At 36.3% G+C, this 20,331-nt stretch overlaps 1 protein-coding gene across 1 annotated transcript in view; it reads left to right on the top strand.

Moving 5' to 3' along the window:
• LOC109095045 (glycosyltransferase-like domain-containing protein 1) overlaps positions 1 to 20,331 on the top strand; it is a 36,717-nt gene that overhangs the window by 4,651 nt on the left and 11,735 nt on the right. Inside the window, exons 2-5 of the mRNA XM_042763744.1 lie at positions 3,387 to 3,586; positions 7,029 to 7,196; positions 9,275 to 9,448; positions 20,188 to 20,283. Of these exons, the coding sequence (XP_042619678.1) occupies positions 3,393 to 3,586; positions 7,029 to 7,196; positions 9,275 to 9,448; positions 20,188 to 20,283 (632 nt within the window). The 5' untranslated portion in view covers positions 3,387 to 3,392. The remainder of the gene's footprint in view (positions 1 to 3,386; positions 3,587 to 7,028; positions 7,197 to 9,274; positions 9,449 to 20,187; positions 20,284 to 20,331) is intronic.

Raw genomic sequence — 20,331 nt, forward strand, 5'->3', positions numbered from 1 at the left:
TGATATGACGTCCTCATGCACTGCCCCTGCGGATGTATCAGCTGCATCCCAGTTTTTTTTTTCATACTCTGAGGCAGTGTCTCTCTAAAGCTGCCTCTTCCCCAGTATTTCAAGAGCCAAAGGAAATCCTGTATTTCATCTGGAATAATGCAGATTAGATAACGGCCTGTCTCTTCAGGGGAAAACTATGTTTTTCTATGAGAAAAGAGGAAGGAATAACTATGGTAAATTCTCTGGGTAAACATATGGGTAAACGCATGTATGTTAACCCTATAAAGCGTACTGTGTCATATTTGATCTGCAGATTGCTAAGAGCTCTTAACAACAAATAATCAACATGATCAAAACTTTGCTGACCGGTTGTATACAATCTTTTACATGCCTTTCTGGCCATAGAAATATCAGTAACTGAGGTGGTTTCTAATATATATATATATATATATATATATATATATATATATATATATATATATATATATATATATATATATAATTTTGCTTCTGACTATGATGTACAGGTTTAATGAAGTGAAGTGTAAGTTAATTTCATCAGACTTATTTTGAATGTATTTATATGACTAATATGCAGTATAAATAGTTCGATTTCATAGTAATCAGATTACTTTTTTTAAAGTAATTAAAGTAACATTATTTTTAATTTACAAGGAAATATTTGAGTTAATTTTTCAAATAAGTAATGCCAGTTACTTTGTTTTGCCATGTATTGACTGAGAGCTCTCCTGTCCTCATGTTGAGAGAAATCAAGAGTAAGCACAGAGGCGTTGTGTGCACTGTGTGAACATGAGGTTACTGTAGTTTTAGACTAAATGTGAACATGCATTTACTCATCACACTTGCACAAAAACACATTCACTAATCCTCAAAAAAAAAAAAAAAAAAAAAAAATTTAAATAAGGCAAACCTGCAATAATTAAATATGTTAACACAAATATCCTTTATTCATTTAATCTCTCTTTTTTTAACCAGTGTCTTTGCTGCTGACCTTCAATGATCCATTCAACCATAATAATACGCAAAAATTACTTTAGATAAACATAACATTTGTGTTTCCTTTTTTAATGCTGAAAAGAGAAAAATGAGCCAAGCCCAGATGAGAAAAAGTAACACAAAAGTAACGTAACAAATTAATTCAAATAAAAAAAAAATAAATAAAAAAAAAATTTTTTTTAGGGAGTAACGCAATATTGTCACCTACCGGCAGACCATGGGCTCTGATTTTTTTTTTTTTTTTTATACATATCCTAAATATTTCGAATATTTATAGCCTATATAATTTCTTCTTCATTTAAAATACATTTACAATTATCAGTGACTGGTAGGCTATACAAAGAGTGGAAAAATCTCACCTAATCTTACCTAAAAATCTTACCTAATGTGAAGAACCCGCTTCTTTTGCTGTGTCAGTATTAGCGGCAGTAGAATAAATATTGGAAGTTTCAGAGTTAGACACCTGCACTCTTTTAGTTGTGGGTTTATTAAAAACAAACAAACAAACAAACAAACAAAAAAACAACGAATTTCCATTTTATTTATTTAGCATCTCTCCAGACTAAAGCAGGAACAGAATGAGAAGAGAGTCCATTCACGAGATACTTTGAGATTCGCGAGCGGGAGAGTATAGAACTTTATTTTAAAAACATTAATTAAAAATAAATTTACTCATTAAAATAATAAGATAATACAAATAAAATTAGAAAATGTGAAAATATTTGTTTTATTAATAGCTTTGGCAAAATCAGTTGGCTCTGATTCAAAATCAATTGCACCCACCCCCTCCCCCGGCCCCTCACAAACTCTGCCTCCTGTTGATTCAAAGTGTTAAATGCTTACACAGTCAACACAGATGAAGATTTTGAGTGCAGTTGAGCATTGACTCAGCATCCATCGACAGTCATGATGGTGGTTCTTTTAGTTGTAAGGTCTGGCATTGTGGGGTTTCCCTTTCGCATGAACTGTGTGGGGGGCTGAACGAGGCAAAATTAAGCCCTCACTTTCCTCTCCATCTTGAGGTTGAATGGTTTTTACGCCTTACCTGTGTAAAATGTAGGCTCTGAGGTAAAAGGGTAGAGGTAAATCACTGTGTGAGAAAATCCCACTCACTACATCCGAGCGATTGGAAAACCCCAGCCTTTCAGGTTAGATGCTTGAACCTACTTAAGTTGTTACTTTTCCAGTTCCCTGTTGTGAAGTTTTGATTCGTTTTTCACAGTTCTGTTTGCTATGAAGTGCTTTGCTCAGCAGTGTTTTTCACATGGGTGTTTAGACTTGGAAAAAAAAAAAGCATGGTCAACGGCCACCACTTAAGTTACCACTTAAATTCGTGCAAACAAATTATTGTCATTTTGAAGTGTCTTGATGGCCATCTGAGAGCATCAAATTGATTCAGTGTTCAGCAAGCTACTTTTACAATTTTGAATTTAGCTGTAAAAAGGTACTTTATATAGATATTTAAAAAGCTGTTTGCTTCTACAAGTTGCTAACTACATTCAAGCTATGCATAACTGTAAACTTATGCATAACTGGCATTGCAATTTATTTACACAAATAAGCTGGATTTATCTTCCACATAAACAGCAAGGGGTTTCTGAATGAATGGCTCACTGGCATAAAAAAAAAGAAAACACCCTGATTGTCAGGAACATAGTGACAGAAGCATTTAACTAAATATTATGCCATTGAAGAAAAGACCAAAAATGTTGGGTAGGAACTTGGGTCATTGAATCTTTTTTTTCTGTGTCCAAATGAGCCAATTCAGTAAAATGAATCAGACTTCCCAGTGCTACTTGAGGAAGAGCTTTTGACTATAGCATTAGTTGATTCTGCAGTTTATCTGTGTGCTTGATTCAGTATATCATTTACATATACATATTTTGTCACTACATGCTAGCTACATGCTCATTGCGTGACAAAGTAGCTTGATACTCTAAAACCTTCACTATTTTGGAAAAAGCTGAGTCGTTGTCATCTTATTGAAGAAGTGAGTTAAATTAGTAATGTTGCTTTTATGAAATTTCACCCTGGAACCTTTAGTTATCAAAACAACTATCGAGAGGTACATTTCCAAACGATCAGCTGAAGTATTTATTTATTTATTTTTTGCTGCCTAACTCATTATGCACTCTAGCTATGACTTAACTATGACACATATATAATGAAATTCTAGGTGATTTGGAAAGTACTGTTCGTGGGCGAATTTTGCCAGTGCGATTATTATTAAAACCCTCTCCAGTATGTGGTTATTAATCATAGGTTATTAATTTCTGTCTTCTTTTCTTTAAAGTGAGTCATTGAAATGTGATGTTTTATTTGTTTGCCCTTTTTTTTTTAACTCTACAGTAATAGTGTGCTTTCACACTAAATTTCAGGTTTGGATGGGCCCTGTATCCATGAGTGTGCTCTTGCTAGAGGCGTTCTGTGGGGGTTCCCACAAACAGCTGGTTGATCTTCTCAAGGAAAGTGTTGAAGACTGTGTAAGCTTCACTCTGCCTGCAAAGAAATGGCACTGGAGGGCCAGAACTTCTGCTCTGTACTTCATGCAGGCAGTTCCAGCAAGTTCCTCATACAGGTCAGTATAGGAGATAAATATTTAAATATACAAATTATTTGCACAGTTTTAGACATAAACATGTATTCATTTCATTGGCCATTTACCAGATCAAAGATTTGAAGATAAGACATTTGCATGACCTTAAATGTTTTCAGGTTAAGTATAATCAGTGCACTAACTGACTTACTCTGTTGTATTGTACCTCATACGTCAAACATTTGTCATCCCCCTAGTACCATACTTAAAAGCCACGTAGCTGTGGTTTCCTCATAACTACAAAGCATGGCTGCGGATATTGTCACTATACAGCTCTGTTGTATAACCAACCTTGCAGAAGAAAGACTTGTACATGTACACATATACCAAAGACTTTTTAGAATTTTAAATGCTGTCAGAATGTAACACATTTCTGCATTTCTTGTACAACTTTAGTAAAAAATTATGGAGCAAATTTCATCTTTTTTTTTTTTCCTCTTTTTTTTTTCTTCTTGTGCTGCTGGTGTAAATTTTACCATAGATTTAGAGCATTTTCCTACTTTCTGCTGAAATTTATCTAGCTATTCTCATCTATTTAAAATGTCATCAAAACACATCACAGAAGTTTTGTATAATAACAACTGCACAATGTGGTTTGACATTTTTACACCTAGTACTAGGCTATTCTTAAAAGTCAAAATCAAAAGTTTGTCAAGGTGTTACTGGTATATGTGGGTACACAGTTTGATCAGTAAATGTATAAGCTCCAGATTAAATATGTGATACAAGATGAACACCAACGCTGAGCTACCTAAAAGTAGAGTAATCATAACTGCCTGTATCATCTTCAGCGTGGAAACCTAAAACTTTAGGTAAAAGTTGTTCTTATTAGTTCTCATCAGATGTCATAAACTTACAATGAAGAACATATTTTTATTAACCAGCTTTTATTAATCTAAATTAATGTTAGCTTATAAATGTAAATTTTTTTTATAAACTCATGTTTGTTTAAAATGTAGCTAATGTTCATTTATACAACTTGAAATGTGAAAAATGTATTAGTTTATGTGGAAGTGAACATACATTTCAATTAATAAATGCTGTAAAAGTATTGCTCATTGTTAGGTCATGATACCTACAGTAATGCATTAGTTAATGCTAACAAATCAAACCTTATTATTACCAGAATCAGAATATTTTCATTTCACAATGATATTTAAAAATTAGAATACGTGTGCCTGTACACATAGTGTAATCCACGGAGAGATGATACACTTGTTTCCTTATATCACTTAGTGGAACTCTGCGAAGTGTTGGTTCAGATAGAGTTTCTAAAAATGCGTAAACAAGGACACAAACACATTTAGAGACTAGGATCCGATCGGGGACTTTCTTGCTTCCTTTTAAGGGATGGAGAAACCGCAGGTGGGTGGGGAAAACCCTGAGCATTCCTTCAGCTGCAATCTCATCTCACTACACTCGAAGTTAAGCAAAAGTCAAAACATGCATTTCATTCCTGAAGTCAGGTGTCAAATATGCACAGTCATAACCTTTCACGTGTCAATGAGCTGAAGGCATCTTCAAAACCTGTATCAACTGTCACACCATTTGCAACTTTCCCTTATTATATTGTGAAAATATTTGAATGTGGTCCGTTTCAGTGAATAGGGATGGGCAAAATGTTCATCTCCTACTTCATTCATGCTTGCAAAACATACAGTAATAATGAAAAGGTACTAAAGCAATAGTACGCCAAAGAGCAATGCTTGCTTTTGCAGATCGGCACCTTTGATGACGCAGTTACAAACCTGACTCAGCACAGATCAGCGTGCCCACCCACTGTGTCTCTTATCTTACAGGTTCTCACAGAGCCAAAATGTCTGGTTTGGTTACGGTTAATAGTTTGCACTGGAAAAAGTCAGTAGGCGACAGTTACGGTTACTTCACATTTTAATAGAAGCCAACAATGGCTCCTGTTCACACACCTTGGATAAAGATTATTTCTATCGAGTGTATTAAATTGAGATGAGACTAGTACTTTCCATTGAAATAGATGAGTCAGATTTCGTTTTGCCTTTGGTGGGCCCTGAAATTGCTCAATAACTGACTGAGCTATAAAGATGCATCAAACTCTAGTGGCTGTCCTCACCTCCAGTTCAAAGGGAGCCGAAGTAAGCCTTCCTGTTTCATTAGTATCGACGCACTCCATTTGACAGTTTCAAGCAGGAAAGCAAGACTAAAAATAGTAACTTCTATCATCTGGTTTGGTTTCAGAGTTGTGTGCGAGCGAGGATTTGGGAGGTGCCGTTCGGCACTCGTCCTGATGGAGTTGAGGAATAGAGATGTAATCCTGCCACACAGTTACAGGGGCAGGGGATGGTAGAAGCTGCCCCTTCATGCTGATTTTAAAGGAGTGTGATTGGTTTATCGTACAGTTAAGATTAAGAATTGGTTAGGGGGAGCTGGTTGTAGATTAGCATGAAAGGGACACTTCTGACAGCGACAGAGTCACGGTCGCAAGGCCGCAGGCTCCCCACATCAAAGAGACTGGTGAGCAGGCTGCAGGGTTAGACTGACAGGCGGTGGGGGCTTAGAATGGGGGCTGGGTTCATTTAGGGAGACCAGAACTGAACTTCAAAGCCCTTGTTCCATGGCTCTTAGCACATACAAGGGTAAAATCTTCAGTGGTCCCCTACTTGTGTATATAACATTTTAAAAGAGTGTTCATTAACCTCAATAATGTTTCGCTCAGCATGGAATGTGCAGAGATGTCTGTGTCCTCTTGTGTTTCAGATGATGTATTTTTTCATTTACAGATCTAGGATTCCATTTTTTACTCCATTTTTAGTCATTTTGAGACCTCGGTCGCTGGCATCCTCAGCTATAGTTGCAGTTTTTATGCATTTTGCATAAAAAAAAAAATATATATATATATATATATATATATATATATATATATATATATATTGTTAGTTCTAAACGTTTTAATTGTTAGTTATATATAAAACTTTGGGGCCAGCATGATTTTTGTTTTGAAAGAAAGTATCTTAAGAACAGTTTTGTTTTTGTCAAACAATTTGAATCTTTCTGCATACCAAAATCACACATGGTCTGTATAGCTGTATAGCATCAAATTTTTATCTAAACAGGAAGTTTTTTTTTTTTTATTACATACATGATTAATGATTAATTCCAAACAATTAGTTGTAATTGTAATTGTAATTACAAAAAAAATTATGTAATTTTTATATATATATATATATATATATATATATATATATATATATATATATATATATATATATATATATATATATATATATAAATTACATAAATTTTTTTGTAATTACAATTTTTGTTACAATGAGTATCAGTGCTCGGGCTTGTGAGGGAGCATTGATATTCAAGTAATGCCATTGCAGCCAGCAAACTAATGGTTGCTTCTTTTATCTGTTTTTTTTTTTTTTCTTTCTCTGTCTCGCAGGGTTTTGTTCACCAGCTCCGTTCTCAGTCTTGCTGAACTTGTAGCCCTGCGGCCTGATCTCGCCCGTCTTAAGAAGGTCCTCTACTTCCACGAGAACCAGCTGGTTTATCCAGTTCGCAAGAGCCAAGAAAGAGACTTCCAATATGGCTACAACCAGATCCTCTCATGGTAACAGCAGAGGCTGACAAACTTTACAAAAGTACCCTTGGAAGAAAAACATGAGTTAGAGTACCAGATGCATCTAATGTGCTGGATTTCAGTTTTATCTTTGTTTTCGGCGATAAAAAAAGGATATGCAAATTGGTTTCAGAACTTAGTTTAAGTAGAACAAAGTGCTGTGAATTACTCTTAAAGGGATACTCCATCCCAAAATGAAAATTTTGTCATTAATCACTTACCCCCATGTCGTTCCAAACCTGTAAAAGCTCTGTTCTTCTTCGGACCACAATTTAAGATATTTTGGATGAAAACCTGGAGGCTTGAGACTGTCCCATAGACTGCCAAATAAATAACAGTGTCAAGGTCCATAAAAGGTATGAAAGTCGTCGCCAGAATACTCCATCTGCCATCAGACGTGCAATCTGGGTTATATGAAGCGACTGGAACACTTTTTGCAAGTGAAGAAAACAAAAATAACGACTTTATTCAATAATTCCTTTGTCAACGGTCTTCTCTGTATCTGTCCATATCACCCTATACTGTGTATGCTCTTCTGTGTCATCCGCGCCACAACTATGCGCTGTTTCTACGTGTATTTAGATTTGAAATAAAACAGCGCATCCTTGTGGCGCGGCTGGTACAGAAGAGCATACACAGCATACAGTGATATGGACAGATACAGAGGAGACCGTTGACAAAGGAACTATTGAATAAAGTCGTTAATTTTATTTCAAGCCTCAAGTTTTCATCCAAAATATCTTAAATTGTGTTCCGAGGACAAACAGAGCTTTTACAGGTTTGGAACGACATGGGGGTAAGTGATTAATGACAAAATTTTCATTTTGGGATGGAGTATCCCTTTAAGTAGTTTTACAGTTCATACGTGTGCATAGTTGACTAAATTGTAAGTGAAAGTGAAATGACGTGTGGCCATTGGCAAGTATAATGACCCATACTCAGAATTTGTGATCTGCATTTAACCTATCCAAGTGCACACACACACACAGTAGTGAACACACACCCAGAGCAGTGGGCAGCCATGTGCTGCAGCGCCCGGGGAGTAGTCGGGGGTATAGTGCTTTGCTCAAGGGTCTCACCTCAGTCATGGTATTGAGGGTGGAAGAGAGTGCTGATTATTCACTCCCACCACCAACAATTCCTGCCGGACTTGAGACTCAAACCCGCAACCTTCAGGTTACAAGTCCAACTCTCTTACCTTTAGGCCACAACTACTATGGCAGTAGTATGTTAGTGTATTATATGTCAGACTTCATATAATTTCTACATTAACCATGATCAAAATACACAAACAAAATTAAAATTTTAACAATAGAAATTTTAATTGAACTAGAAATTTTCCAGGTTTTGATTTTCAGAAATAAGGTCGTCTTAATATATGTTAATATGTCAATACAGTCTGTGTATAACAAGTACCATTTCTGTACCAGACTGCATTTTAATTCATAAGAGAGACAGTATGTCTGAGACAGAATAGTTTATCATGTGCGTTACTTGGCATGATGTGATTGGTTAATTATGGGATTGTATAATGGCACTCTAATTCTTAAGAACTCGCTGTTTTAAAACCTAATGTCATAATCAATCTTTATGCTTGAAAGAAAGGGTTTTAAGAGCTCTAATTGGAATACATTGTGATTGTTGTCTGTCAGAGATTGATGTCAATAATTCAAAGGCCCTTTGCTTGCTCAACTTTATTAACGTGGCAGAACAGTGACACAAAAAAAGCGCTCGGCTCCTCTAATTCACTCTCTAATTGAGCGCAATGCAGTGATTGATTCTGGCAATTGGGGTTAATCAGTGTGCCATTTAAAAACATGGTGTGTTTGTTTCTGTGGATTCTAATCAACATGTATTAGATATTTAAAGTGACTAGTTACTGGAGACGTCTGTTAAGCATGTCTTTTTTATATACAATTGAAGCTTGCTTTTCAAAACATGTGCTGTTTTTAATAACACTCATTTTCGAGAATTAATTAAGAAGCATAATTGTGACAGACTGACATTTTGTGGCTTTGTTTGTCAGTATTTTTCTTCCTTCGTCATCTTAAATGACAATGTTTTCCCAGCCTGGTTGCAGATGTGGTGGTGTTCAACTCTTCATTCAACATGGAGTCCTTCCTCTCCTCCATCTCCACCTTCATGAAGACCATGCCTGACCATCGGCCGAAAGATCTGGACCAGCTCATCCGGCCCAAGTGCCGCGTCCTCCACTTCCCAATTCGCTTTCCTGATGTAACAAGGTCTGTGCCTATATCCCTCACCACAGTCTTCTAGGGATCACTCCTCCACTGATTAAAAAACGTGCTAGCGAGTTCAGTCTTAATCTGCCCCCAAAAGCTGATCGTGTATGCAAGCGTGGTTAATGGCAAATGGGCAAAGTTGTGTAAGAAAGTGATTAGAATAGACAGCTTTAATATCCTGTGTGGATCACTTGACACGCTCCAGCTACAGAAACGTGCTCATGCACGGGCGCGGATGCATGAGCATACACAACATACACAATAAAATCTCTCCTTTTAAAATTGCTTGATTAGAAGACAAAACCACCTAAAATTAAATATTTAAAATGCAGTACACTCAGACATGCTTGATGTCCTTGTGGTCTCAGTCGTCGGCCCCTGAATTGATTTTTGCTTTTATTTGGGGTCTCTGAGCACACTACTACTCTTCCCCCCTACAGCTTTAAAATCTCACTGTGCTGTGTACTTCGTTTTGACTTGCGCAGTCTAGATTGGCTTCAGAGTTTGCCTCTCGAACTGTCGTCTTGGATCAGCAAGCATGGGTGGTGCTTTTTCATAGCCCCGTTCCAAAGCAATGTCAAGAATAAGTCGGCTAGAAGCAACTCCACGAAGGGGCCTGCTTCTTATTAGATTCCTAATGAACAGCAAGCAGAACCCAAAACGAGTGGAACAATATTGTTAATTCATTTTGATTCAAGGCATTCTTGGGCTGGCTTATGTGTGCTGGTTTAAAGATTAGAGAGACCGTAAGCATGTAGTGCATACCATTTCACAACCGCCCTTTAGCTGTAAAGCAGTCTTTGTCATTTTGATGTGCACATCGCTATTGATTTAGAAAAATGTTAATAGTTGTAGATTGGTTGCAAAATTATCATATGAATAAATTATCATAGCTTTCATGATACAAATATATATGTATATATATTGTATGTGTATATATATATATATATATATATATATATATATATATATATATATATATATATATATACATACAAAAAATAATAAAATATATATATATATATATATATATATATATATATATATATATATATATATATATATATATATATATATATACATACAAAAAATATATTAAAGATATATTAATAAAATATGCAAAAAATAATTAGATATTAAAATTATAAATAAAATTAAAATATAAAATTGCGTTTATTTAACACACATTATTAAATCTAATATAATCATTAGAATCTGAATTTCATGTTTTCTATGAAATGTGTAAGCTCAGCATAAAAGTGTAATGTCACATATTAGCAGTATATATTTCTTTTTAATATGCTTGCAGTCCATTCGTTTTTGGTCTTATCTTTGTTCTTTCAATCTAAAAAGTTTATCTCCAGGTCTGAGTGTGGCATGTTTTGCATTATCCCTCTGATGCATGACTTTTTTGCATTAGTCAGTAGATTCTTGGTTGACAAAATCAAGATTTTCAATGCATACTTAAAAGAAATATCCAGCCGCTTTGTGTTTTCAAGTTTGTTTTTTTGTGATTTAGAAGAGCCAGACCAGCATACACCACTGAGGTCACGTTTCAGTGTTCTTCATCACTAAAACAGCTGTGTGCACTTTGCTGTATCTTTTTGAAATGCACCTATATTGATAACATAGCTCTCCATTTTTGTTATGGAACATACTTGCAGTTGTGTTTTAGAAATGTAAAGTAAATGAAAAAGCACTGTATAGCCTAACTAACCTGTTTTATTCACTAACCAGGTGATAAATATATTTTGACTATAAAAATGAAACTTTTTTTTTTTTTTTCAGAACAAATACATCTCCTGTCTGTGTAAATTATGTTTACTATAGATTTGACCTTTTTCACAAACTTGACCTTCTGCAAGTCATGATATTACCTGAATTTCATTTAAAAATTGTGTTCAGCACAGATTGGTGGGCTCTTTTGTGCCATTACCTGATTTGCTTGATTCCATTTATGAATCAGAAAATATATAGCATGTGCAAAAAAACAACAACAAAAAAAAAAAAAAACGGCACAATCATTGGACAGTCTTACTGGATTCCTCCCTCTATCTTTTGGTGTTTGTGTGTCTGCGTGTGCGTTTGTTGTGCGTTTCATTTCTATGAGGAGATGGATGTGCACTTACGCTTGGTTGGATGACAAATTTGTTTTGTGTGTAAAATGTGGGTTAAGATGACATTAGTAATGTTGGTCCACACTAGTGTGAGTGCATGTTTTGCGAGAGTGTGTGTCTGTATCATGGGTAAGAGACGCTGTAAGCTGACACTGATGACGCAGGGCTCTCGCCTACAGTGTTTCTCAGCTCATTTTCAGATGGTAATTCGCCCCTTCCAAAGCAAACTCACAGAGTGTAAGGAAACGATTATATGCATGGCCAGCCATCCGTCAATATGCCCTGGGTTCTTTTCTCAGCAACCAACTTTGTCCAAGCCTTTTAAGAATTTAAAAATATTCCCAGAGACAAACAAGAGAAGGAGGAGAGTATTTGATTTGAGATATCTCGCAGGTGGGCTCCTATGTGATGCATATTTCTTATTTCATTCACTCTTTTGTTCTCTTTCTGCCAAAACAAACATAAAAAAAGAAGTAAAATTTGTATAATTATGAAAATATGGCTGCACTGCCACACCATATTCACAATAGATGCTGTGGAAAACAAAAGACAGACTGCAAGATGTCAAGAATACTTATATAGTATGTATAGTTGTGAGAAGACACACCATAAAGGTTAGCAAAAGGAAACTCCCTTTAAAGTAAATAAAGTACAGGGTTAGCCCGCAGTCACCATCCCCATTTAGAGGAGAATGATGGAGAAAAATAAACAAGGTAAAAGTAACCTCAGAATGAAAACATCTTTTGTAATATCTCCTTGAATGTAACATAATCCAATGAAATCTCTCTTTAAAAGGCTTCTATTACCTCACAGTGTCCTTTGGATCAACTTCATCAAACCTCACTTATTAATTGGCTTTTTGCGTATAGCTGTAATTCAATCGTGATTGACCCTAGTGAGCAGGAGCCCAGCTGAGCGAGACCATACCACATCATCAATCACCGAAATCCACAACGCTGGTGGCCCCTATCAAAGGCTAGTCTTTGTATTAAAACACAACAGGCCAACTGGGTATGTTTGCATAAAGTCACATGACAATCAGGTGTCCTTTCAAGAGCTTTAGTCCTACGGAGCCGCCACATCACAAAGACACTCCTGCAAGGACTCAAATGTAATGCTTCACTGATTTCCATTGTTCTTTGCTCTGGCAGAAGAGTGAATTTGGTTTCCATAGCACTTAACTGGCATCAGATGTTTGCAGAAGGTCCCACACACCCGATTGGAGCACTAAGATTGATGGCCAGCACTATATTGATCCCAATGCTGTGATCTAAAACAATGACAGTTTTTCCTAAGATGGGGACCACAGTGCTAATGAGCTCATCGAGGGGAAAATCCATCACAGGAATCTCTTGTAGACTCTTGTTGTCAGGAGGACCAGGTTTTCATTAGCCCATTTAACTCAGCACAGATAACTGAAGCTACTTTTCAAAGTGGGTGGGGAAAAGAGGGTATTTGGCTGCTTTTTAAAAAGCAGTTCAAAGGCATGGATGTGACTCTCTGTACGGCGGCCTGCCTCCAATGACTGACTGGTGGAGCGATTCTGTTACTGAAGCAGATGGCAGGATATCCTGCTGTAGAGATTGTCTCAGAACGGTTCAAAGGGAACAGCGCAGTGGAAATTATGCGCCTTGGTCCCATATCGAAGTAATAAAGTCGCATCAAAGATGCCGATTACCTTGTTACATAAACCAGTGCCATGGCTTCATAGTTGTGTGGGTTACATTATTTAATTGAACCGTGTGGGTGTGTTTTTGTAGAAATGTGTGTAGAACATTGAGTTGTGGATTTCATCCCTGGACGTCTGAGGAAACCATTCCAGTGTATTGGAAAATTCGCTGTTGGCCCAATGCAAGCTTGTTTTGTAAATAAGTATAAGTAATAAAAGCTGGTTTTGTGTCATAGCCCTGATGTATCTGCTGATGTTGAGCTTCTGCTAATTCTGCTTTTCGTACTTGCTCAGGTTCCTGCGGAGTCCTTGATTATCGCCATGCTCGTAGTCGGTGGCCACCAGCAGTCAGAAACTCATCACTTGGCACCCGAGCTCCAAATCCTCATGCGCCTTGCTACTCATCCCGTAGCACTCTCTTTTTTGATTGCTTTTAAGCCTTAATGTAGGCAGGATGGGGTGAAGAGGAGATGGGCTTTCTTAATCAAACCGCTGAGCGTTTAATCTTGTCGGTGGAACATCTGGCCGGCACCTTTTCTCATTTTCTCATCTTTGACATCGGATTCCACCACCTTGTGCTCGGAGGACATTTTCAAAAGGGATCTCCATCCTTGTGGCACGAGGACTCCTCAGAATGTGCCCTGTGAAAATAATCCAAAAGTAAAGCCCAAACGTATGGCATGCGTCTGATCTCCAGATCACATGTGCCAGGAACGAACCACAATTGAGTCCATATGGCGCTTTCAAGTGCTAGGAGCGAACCGTGATAAATAGGAATGAATCAAGGATAAAGCCCTGGCTTCAGAGATTTGTCCCAAGCAACTGGCTTGTGGCCATAGGTTTTGCCATGATGTAATCAGGACATGAAGGTATAAAGCACAAGTAAATATGTGCCTTCTTTGATTGTTTGCTCTTGACAAGGGGGAATATCTAATCAAGTACATTACCAGGTATACATTTTCCAGTCTCAAAAGAGCCTCTGAAAGTGAGCATCAATGTGCCTTGCTCACTTCAAAAGCACTTACAGAGCACTTGAAGTGAATACTCAAGATGCTGAAGGGTGCAGATCTTTATTGTCTCATACATGCTGATTTGGAACACCCTATAAGAAGAAATTTGATACTACTACTTTATTATGAATAAGCAGAATTAACGCTAATTGCTGGTTATTGTGGTGAATAAATCTTCAAAATGTGTCTGGGATAGTTCACCCAAAACTAAAAAATATGTCATAATTTTCTCACCCTCATGTCTTTCAATAGTATGACTTACTCTCTTCTGTGAAAAGCGAAAAGCGTTGGTCTGAACAACACGGTACCAGAATGAATTTCGATAAATAAGGGGAAACAAATACTGGGAGATTTCTTCTTGTTTGTTCCACAAAATAACGTAAGTCATACAGGGTTGGAAAAATGATTACAGAATTTTCATTTTTAATTTTAAAATCAACGTCTCTCTGTCTTACCATGTGTAAAAACGAACAAATATGAAAATGCATTAAAGATAGGGATGTTTTCCCTTTGATGTAGTCCTTTAGTGTGCAAGAGCAAACTGAAGGTTTTGCCAAGTGCCAAGTAAGATAAATACATTACTTACAATTACAAAAATGCCTCAAATTTGAGCATTGTCTGAAAAAAAAAAAAAAAAAAAAAAAAAAAAAAAAAAACTGATGTTTTTGTCATGCTAACGCCTATTCAGCTTCATCAAGAGTGTTAACAAAAAAAAAAGAACATGTAAGCAAAGTATAGACAGTTGTAGAAACCTGACATCATGGCACATGTAAATTGATGCATTTGAAACAGAACAGGGCATTTTTGCCTTTAGTTCTGTCTTTGTAGAAACACCTCCTTTACACAATTTTTTATAGCTTTCTATTATCAGTTTATAAACGAATTTCTGTCTTCTATCTTCTGTTAAACAAACAGTTATCTCTGTTTAGAGTAAAACAATGCTTACATTGCCATTGTTAACATCTAACATCCCGCTATGTAAGAAGTTTGTCAGATGTGATGAACAGCTATGTGCTTGTATCACAGTGATCAGGCTGTTATGTGTCTGTTTCACATGACAGATGTCATTGCTTGTGCAGTTGTCAAAATCTGCCCATTCTATGTCAGATTTGGTAAGCCATATGCACATTACATAATACGGAAAGTCTGTCATCGCTAACTCATTCCACAACCCGATACAATCATATCCATCGTCTGTGTTAAATGGAAATGGGGCAAAGCTGTAGTGTCGCTGGAAACCTCTACTAGCCGTCTGTTTGGTTCTATCCTGTGACCTACTTTAGCTGTACTGCATGTAAGTCTTTGTCATAAAAATTTGGAGTCCTCATTCCATCGCCATCTGAGGTATGATATTTTCATTCTCAGTGTCATGTAGAGTAGACTGAAGTCCAAGATGTATGTCACAGTTAGTGCAGGAAGTTTGGCGTTAGACTATGAGGTCAGTTGGTAATAATGAACATAGATGTTAATGTGCAGTAATGACCTTCTCTGTCCACATCTCAGAGGCTCTCTTCAGGTCTCCTGTGCCCATCATACCGGACCTCTGTCAAGCCACCCTACAGGGCACCCACACTGATGAGACTAATGCTGGCGATGGTGGTTTCAAAACGACACACTTGGCTACATTAAACCTTTGCGTGATCAGTCGCTTTTGTTCAGTGGACAGAGAGTGTCATTAGGGATGTTTCAGGTTCAGTACAAGTTAAGCATTTCTGGCATAATGTCTGTTACCACAGAAAATTATTTCAACTTTAAGAAAAAATGAAAAACAATGGTTTCATCATCATAAATGGGGTTGTTAGCATACAGAGTTTATAGCCACTGTATTTAAATATTGTACAGTACCATTTAAAAGTTTGGGCTGACATTAAGAGAGCTTTAATGTTTTCTATTATCTGTGCCTTCTATGCTGCATTTATTTGATCAGCAATGCAGAAAAAAAAACTATAATATTGTGAATATTTTTTTTCTTTGAATATAGTATAAAATGTACTTTATTCTTGTGATGCAATGCTGAATTTTCAGGAGCCATATCTGTCTTTTTTGTTGATCCTTCAGAAATCATTCTATTTTTTTTATTTTTTTATTTTTTTTAACATTATCAATGTTTTTACCATCACTTTTGATCAATTTGATGCATCCTTGCTCAATAAAACTATTCAAATTTGTTAACTGTAGAATTAAATTAGAAAGGATAAGTGTTGGTGACCCGTTAAAAATACTAAAAAATTTTTAAATTAATTTTACATGCGCAAAAAGCAGCAAAGAACAGAACATGAGGATTCACATGGTCTTCATATCACGCACATGCAGCGCTTCTGCAAGCGGAGAAAAACATAATAATGCTAGGCTATATATGGGCCTATATAGCCTATGTAATGAATAAATATGCCTATACGAGAAATACATTTTTAGCCTAGTTTGCAGAGTTTCGGTTAATTTTTGTGCTGCGCAAAAGGAAACAGACGGCAGAAAGCGGCATCCTATTTTTCTTCAGGCTTATATTACAAAAGCACAAAGATTAGTTTTTATTGTGAATGTACATAAATAAAGGCAAACCTATTACAATTCCAATTATCTTTATGACTAAATGTTGCTTCCACTGTTAGAAGGAAAAAATTCAAGTGACTGCGCTGGCGCCGCATGCGCGCACACAGTTATGCTTTGCTGCCTTGACAATGCAGCCTGTTCATTAACATAATAAAATACAGTCAGTCAAACATATGGAAAAAAAAACCACACTGCTCAGTTTAAATAGGCCTATGTAGTAAAATCAGTGCCGTTAAGTGTCATCACCGTACCACCGTGATGTTATGCAAAACATTTTGTTTTACGTAGCTAGATATTGGAAAGCGAATGAAGTAGGCTACATAGGCTAATAAATAATAATTTGGCATTAAAATACATAGCGAATACGGAAACATTTGATTTTTTGTCTAATGAGAGACCCGACGTTGGTTTCAGTTTCGTTTTAGCCTAAATTAATTCGTTTTGGCTTGTCGTTTATATTGCTATGCCATAGCTTCTTATATTTTTAATTCTTCTTCTTTTCTAAATAATTGAAAGGATTTGTTGTGGAGTGAGGGGAACTAAAATAGCCTAGCTATGCTTACAGTGTTTATTATAATGTTTGTAAACAATTAGAGTCGGCATTAAGCCTATTTTTGAATGAAATAATAAAATGCGACTTTGACTATACGCACTTGTTTTTTTTCTCTCTCTCTAAAAAACACAATTTGTTTATATGCGATGCATATTTTAACCATGCAACTAACCTTTTTAAATATTTTGATAAATTACTGAAAATAAATAAATAAATGACTTTTTAAACCGTTTAACTGATTGTATTAATCGGTCAAAATTCTTAACGGTTAACCGGTTAACCTCATTGTTATTCCAACTCAAACAAAAATTAAATAAATAAAAATTGGTGTTATTCAACATTATGGAGCAAATGTTGCCCGTTAAGCTTAAGTTGTAATGAACCCAGTTCCTTTAAGCTGTCCTGAGCCTCCCAGAAGAACTGGCCGAACCGCTGGAGAAAGTTTGCACGTCTCACATGTAGCTCTCTGCACTTCTAAACCATTGCAACAGCCAACCTCAAGATCAATGGAATTTTTCATTAGCCTGGGAAAAAAGAGACCGCTTGTGATTATTGCCAATAAAGGAAATTAGATGAAATGATTTTTGACTTTGATTTTCTTTCCTCCCTCTTTTCCCCAACCATCCTTTCACATTTAATCAAATGCAAGGTAAAAGTCATCACTGAAATTGCGCCTGATTCATAAATAAGCTAATTGGTGGCATTCCCCCCTCCTGTCGGTGGACACGGCTGTGTTTTTATTGCCTAGTCAAAAGCTCCTCGTGTAATTTTCAAAATGGCCCTTGAAATGAAATTTTCCTCCCAGCTTGCGAGGCAGCTCCATCGCTCATACCTTGCCACAACCACCTTCTTGTCATCTCTTTAGTGCAGCTTTATGTAGCCTGGCTCTCCTGTCCACATCTGTTAGTTAATTCATCCATTGCGAAACTCTTCCCTGGCACTTTTATCAATGGCTAATCTAATGGAGGTGAACTGCTGAGTGACTGCTCTCATTGATACTCTGTCTTTCTCAGGGACATTTAGAGAATATTAATGGCATATTTGGGTGTTTCATATTTGGATGGCCATTGATTGCTTCTGAATGCATATTTACTGAAATGGGTACGGGATTAGAGCATTGCGTCTGAAATGACAACTTCAAAAGAGTGAACAGCAAATGCTCTGTGGACGTTTATTTTGTGGCTTTAACAGCTTTCTTTGAAGGTTCTTCCATTCAAACCACAATTTACCTATCTGTATTTGACTAACGCTTCCCGAACTTGTTTTCATCTAGATGAAAGTGCAGTCAAAATGCACAAACACACTTCTGTCCTGTACCCAGAAACACTCTAAACACAGAGAAGATAATGAACCAATGAGAAAAGAGGGAAAAAAGAAGAAAAGAAAAAAAAGTTTTGCTTTCTCTTCTCACATGATCATTTATGCCCAGTACACAACTAACTCGGAAAAAGTGGGAGGTAGAAATACACCCAACATTGTGGTGAGTCAAGGCGGCCATCTGTACGTTACTCAGAGAAAAACTCTTTTTACACTCGACTGCCTTTACAACCTCCTTTGTTTCGAAGTCGATGAGTTCTCCAGCACTTGGAAGGATCCACCTATATTATAAACATTTTGTGGGAAGTCGTGCTAAATCGGTTAGTAGTTAGTCATGTTGTATTGCTTCCCTACACCACAAAGACTTTGGCTCCCCGAAAAACACATATAAGTGGCACTTAGGACATCTAATTTATTCAAGTCAATTTAATAAACAGTAATTATTTTATTTTATTTTATTTTATTTTATTTTATTATTATTTTATTTTATTTTATTTTATTTTATTTTATTTTGTTTTGTTTTGTTTTGTTTTGTTTTTTGTTTTTTGTTTTTTGTTTTTTGTTTTTTGTTTTTTGTTTTGTGTTTTGTTTTGCTTTGCTTTGCTTTGCTTTGCTTTGCTTTGCTTTGCTTTGCTATGCTTTGCTTTATTTCTTCAAATATACCTTGTCACAGAGTGGCAATGTAAAATTATTTGTTTATAAAAATTTAAATAAATGAAGATCTTTCTTTAATGGAAGCTTGCATCAGCAGCGTAGTGTTTGGTGTTAATGATCTGCTTGTTAATTTATGGACAATTATCTTGAACTACTTTTGTAAATGTTTTGATTGATTTATTTATTTTTTATTAATTCATACCATACTAAAGATAGTGCCATATATCTGTAATTTTTTAATGCTCACTTAAGGGAGTACAAGGTAGGTTATTTAAAATTTTAGCAGTGCCTTCGCTTCTGCTCCACTGCAAAAAATAATAGCGCGTCAGTAAGCATAGGGCTGTCTTGCTCTCAAGCAGCTAATTGGCTTGCGTCCACACAACCTACAATTAGGACTCGCGGTGCCGTGGAAGAAGCGCATGGGTTGTGCAGTCGCAGAGAACGGAGAAAGTGCTTTCTGCATTTTATGGATTGCTTTGAATGTGACTTGTTTTAACTTCTTTAACTTGTAATAATCGTCGTGGTTGCAGAATACATCAATCCGGTTGTGTGCTCGACATATTTTAAGACCAGGGAGAGAGAAATGCCACATGAGGCCCCTTTTTTCTTTTTTTAAAATGTGGTTTTAGTTACCTTTTTTGTTTATTTTGCTCAAACATGTAATATTCCAACTGGTGTTGCCTATGAATTATTATCTCCTTATGTTGTTTTTTATTATAGAAATCAACAAAGGTTAGAGAAAAACATCTTTGAATTAGGAATGTGTTTACCGTCATCGTGTGTGTTTTATTATATATATATATTTTTTACAGTTTTTTTCATAGTTTCTCTTATGTTGTTTTATTGGTTTTTTTCCCTTTCGTCCTCAGATTCCTCCCTGCACACAAACGTCTCAGGCATTCAATGCGGTGTGATGATATCCACGCTCTGACTACTCAAAGCAACGATCAAACATCAGCTCCAAGGTAACGCACTGTAGCACTGAAGACTGTTTATGCATTAAAATAGCCAAG

Source organism: Cyprinus carpio, chromosome A9, assembly GCF_018340385.1.
Source record: "Cyprinus carpio isolate SPL01 chromosome A9, ASM1834038v1, whole genome shotgun sequence".
Taxonomy (NCBI): domain Eukaryota; kingdom Metazoa; phylum Chordata; class Actinopteri; order Cypriniformes; family Cyprinidae; genus Cyprinus; species Cyprinus carpio.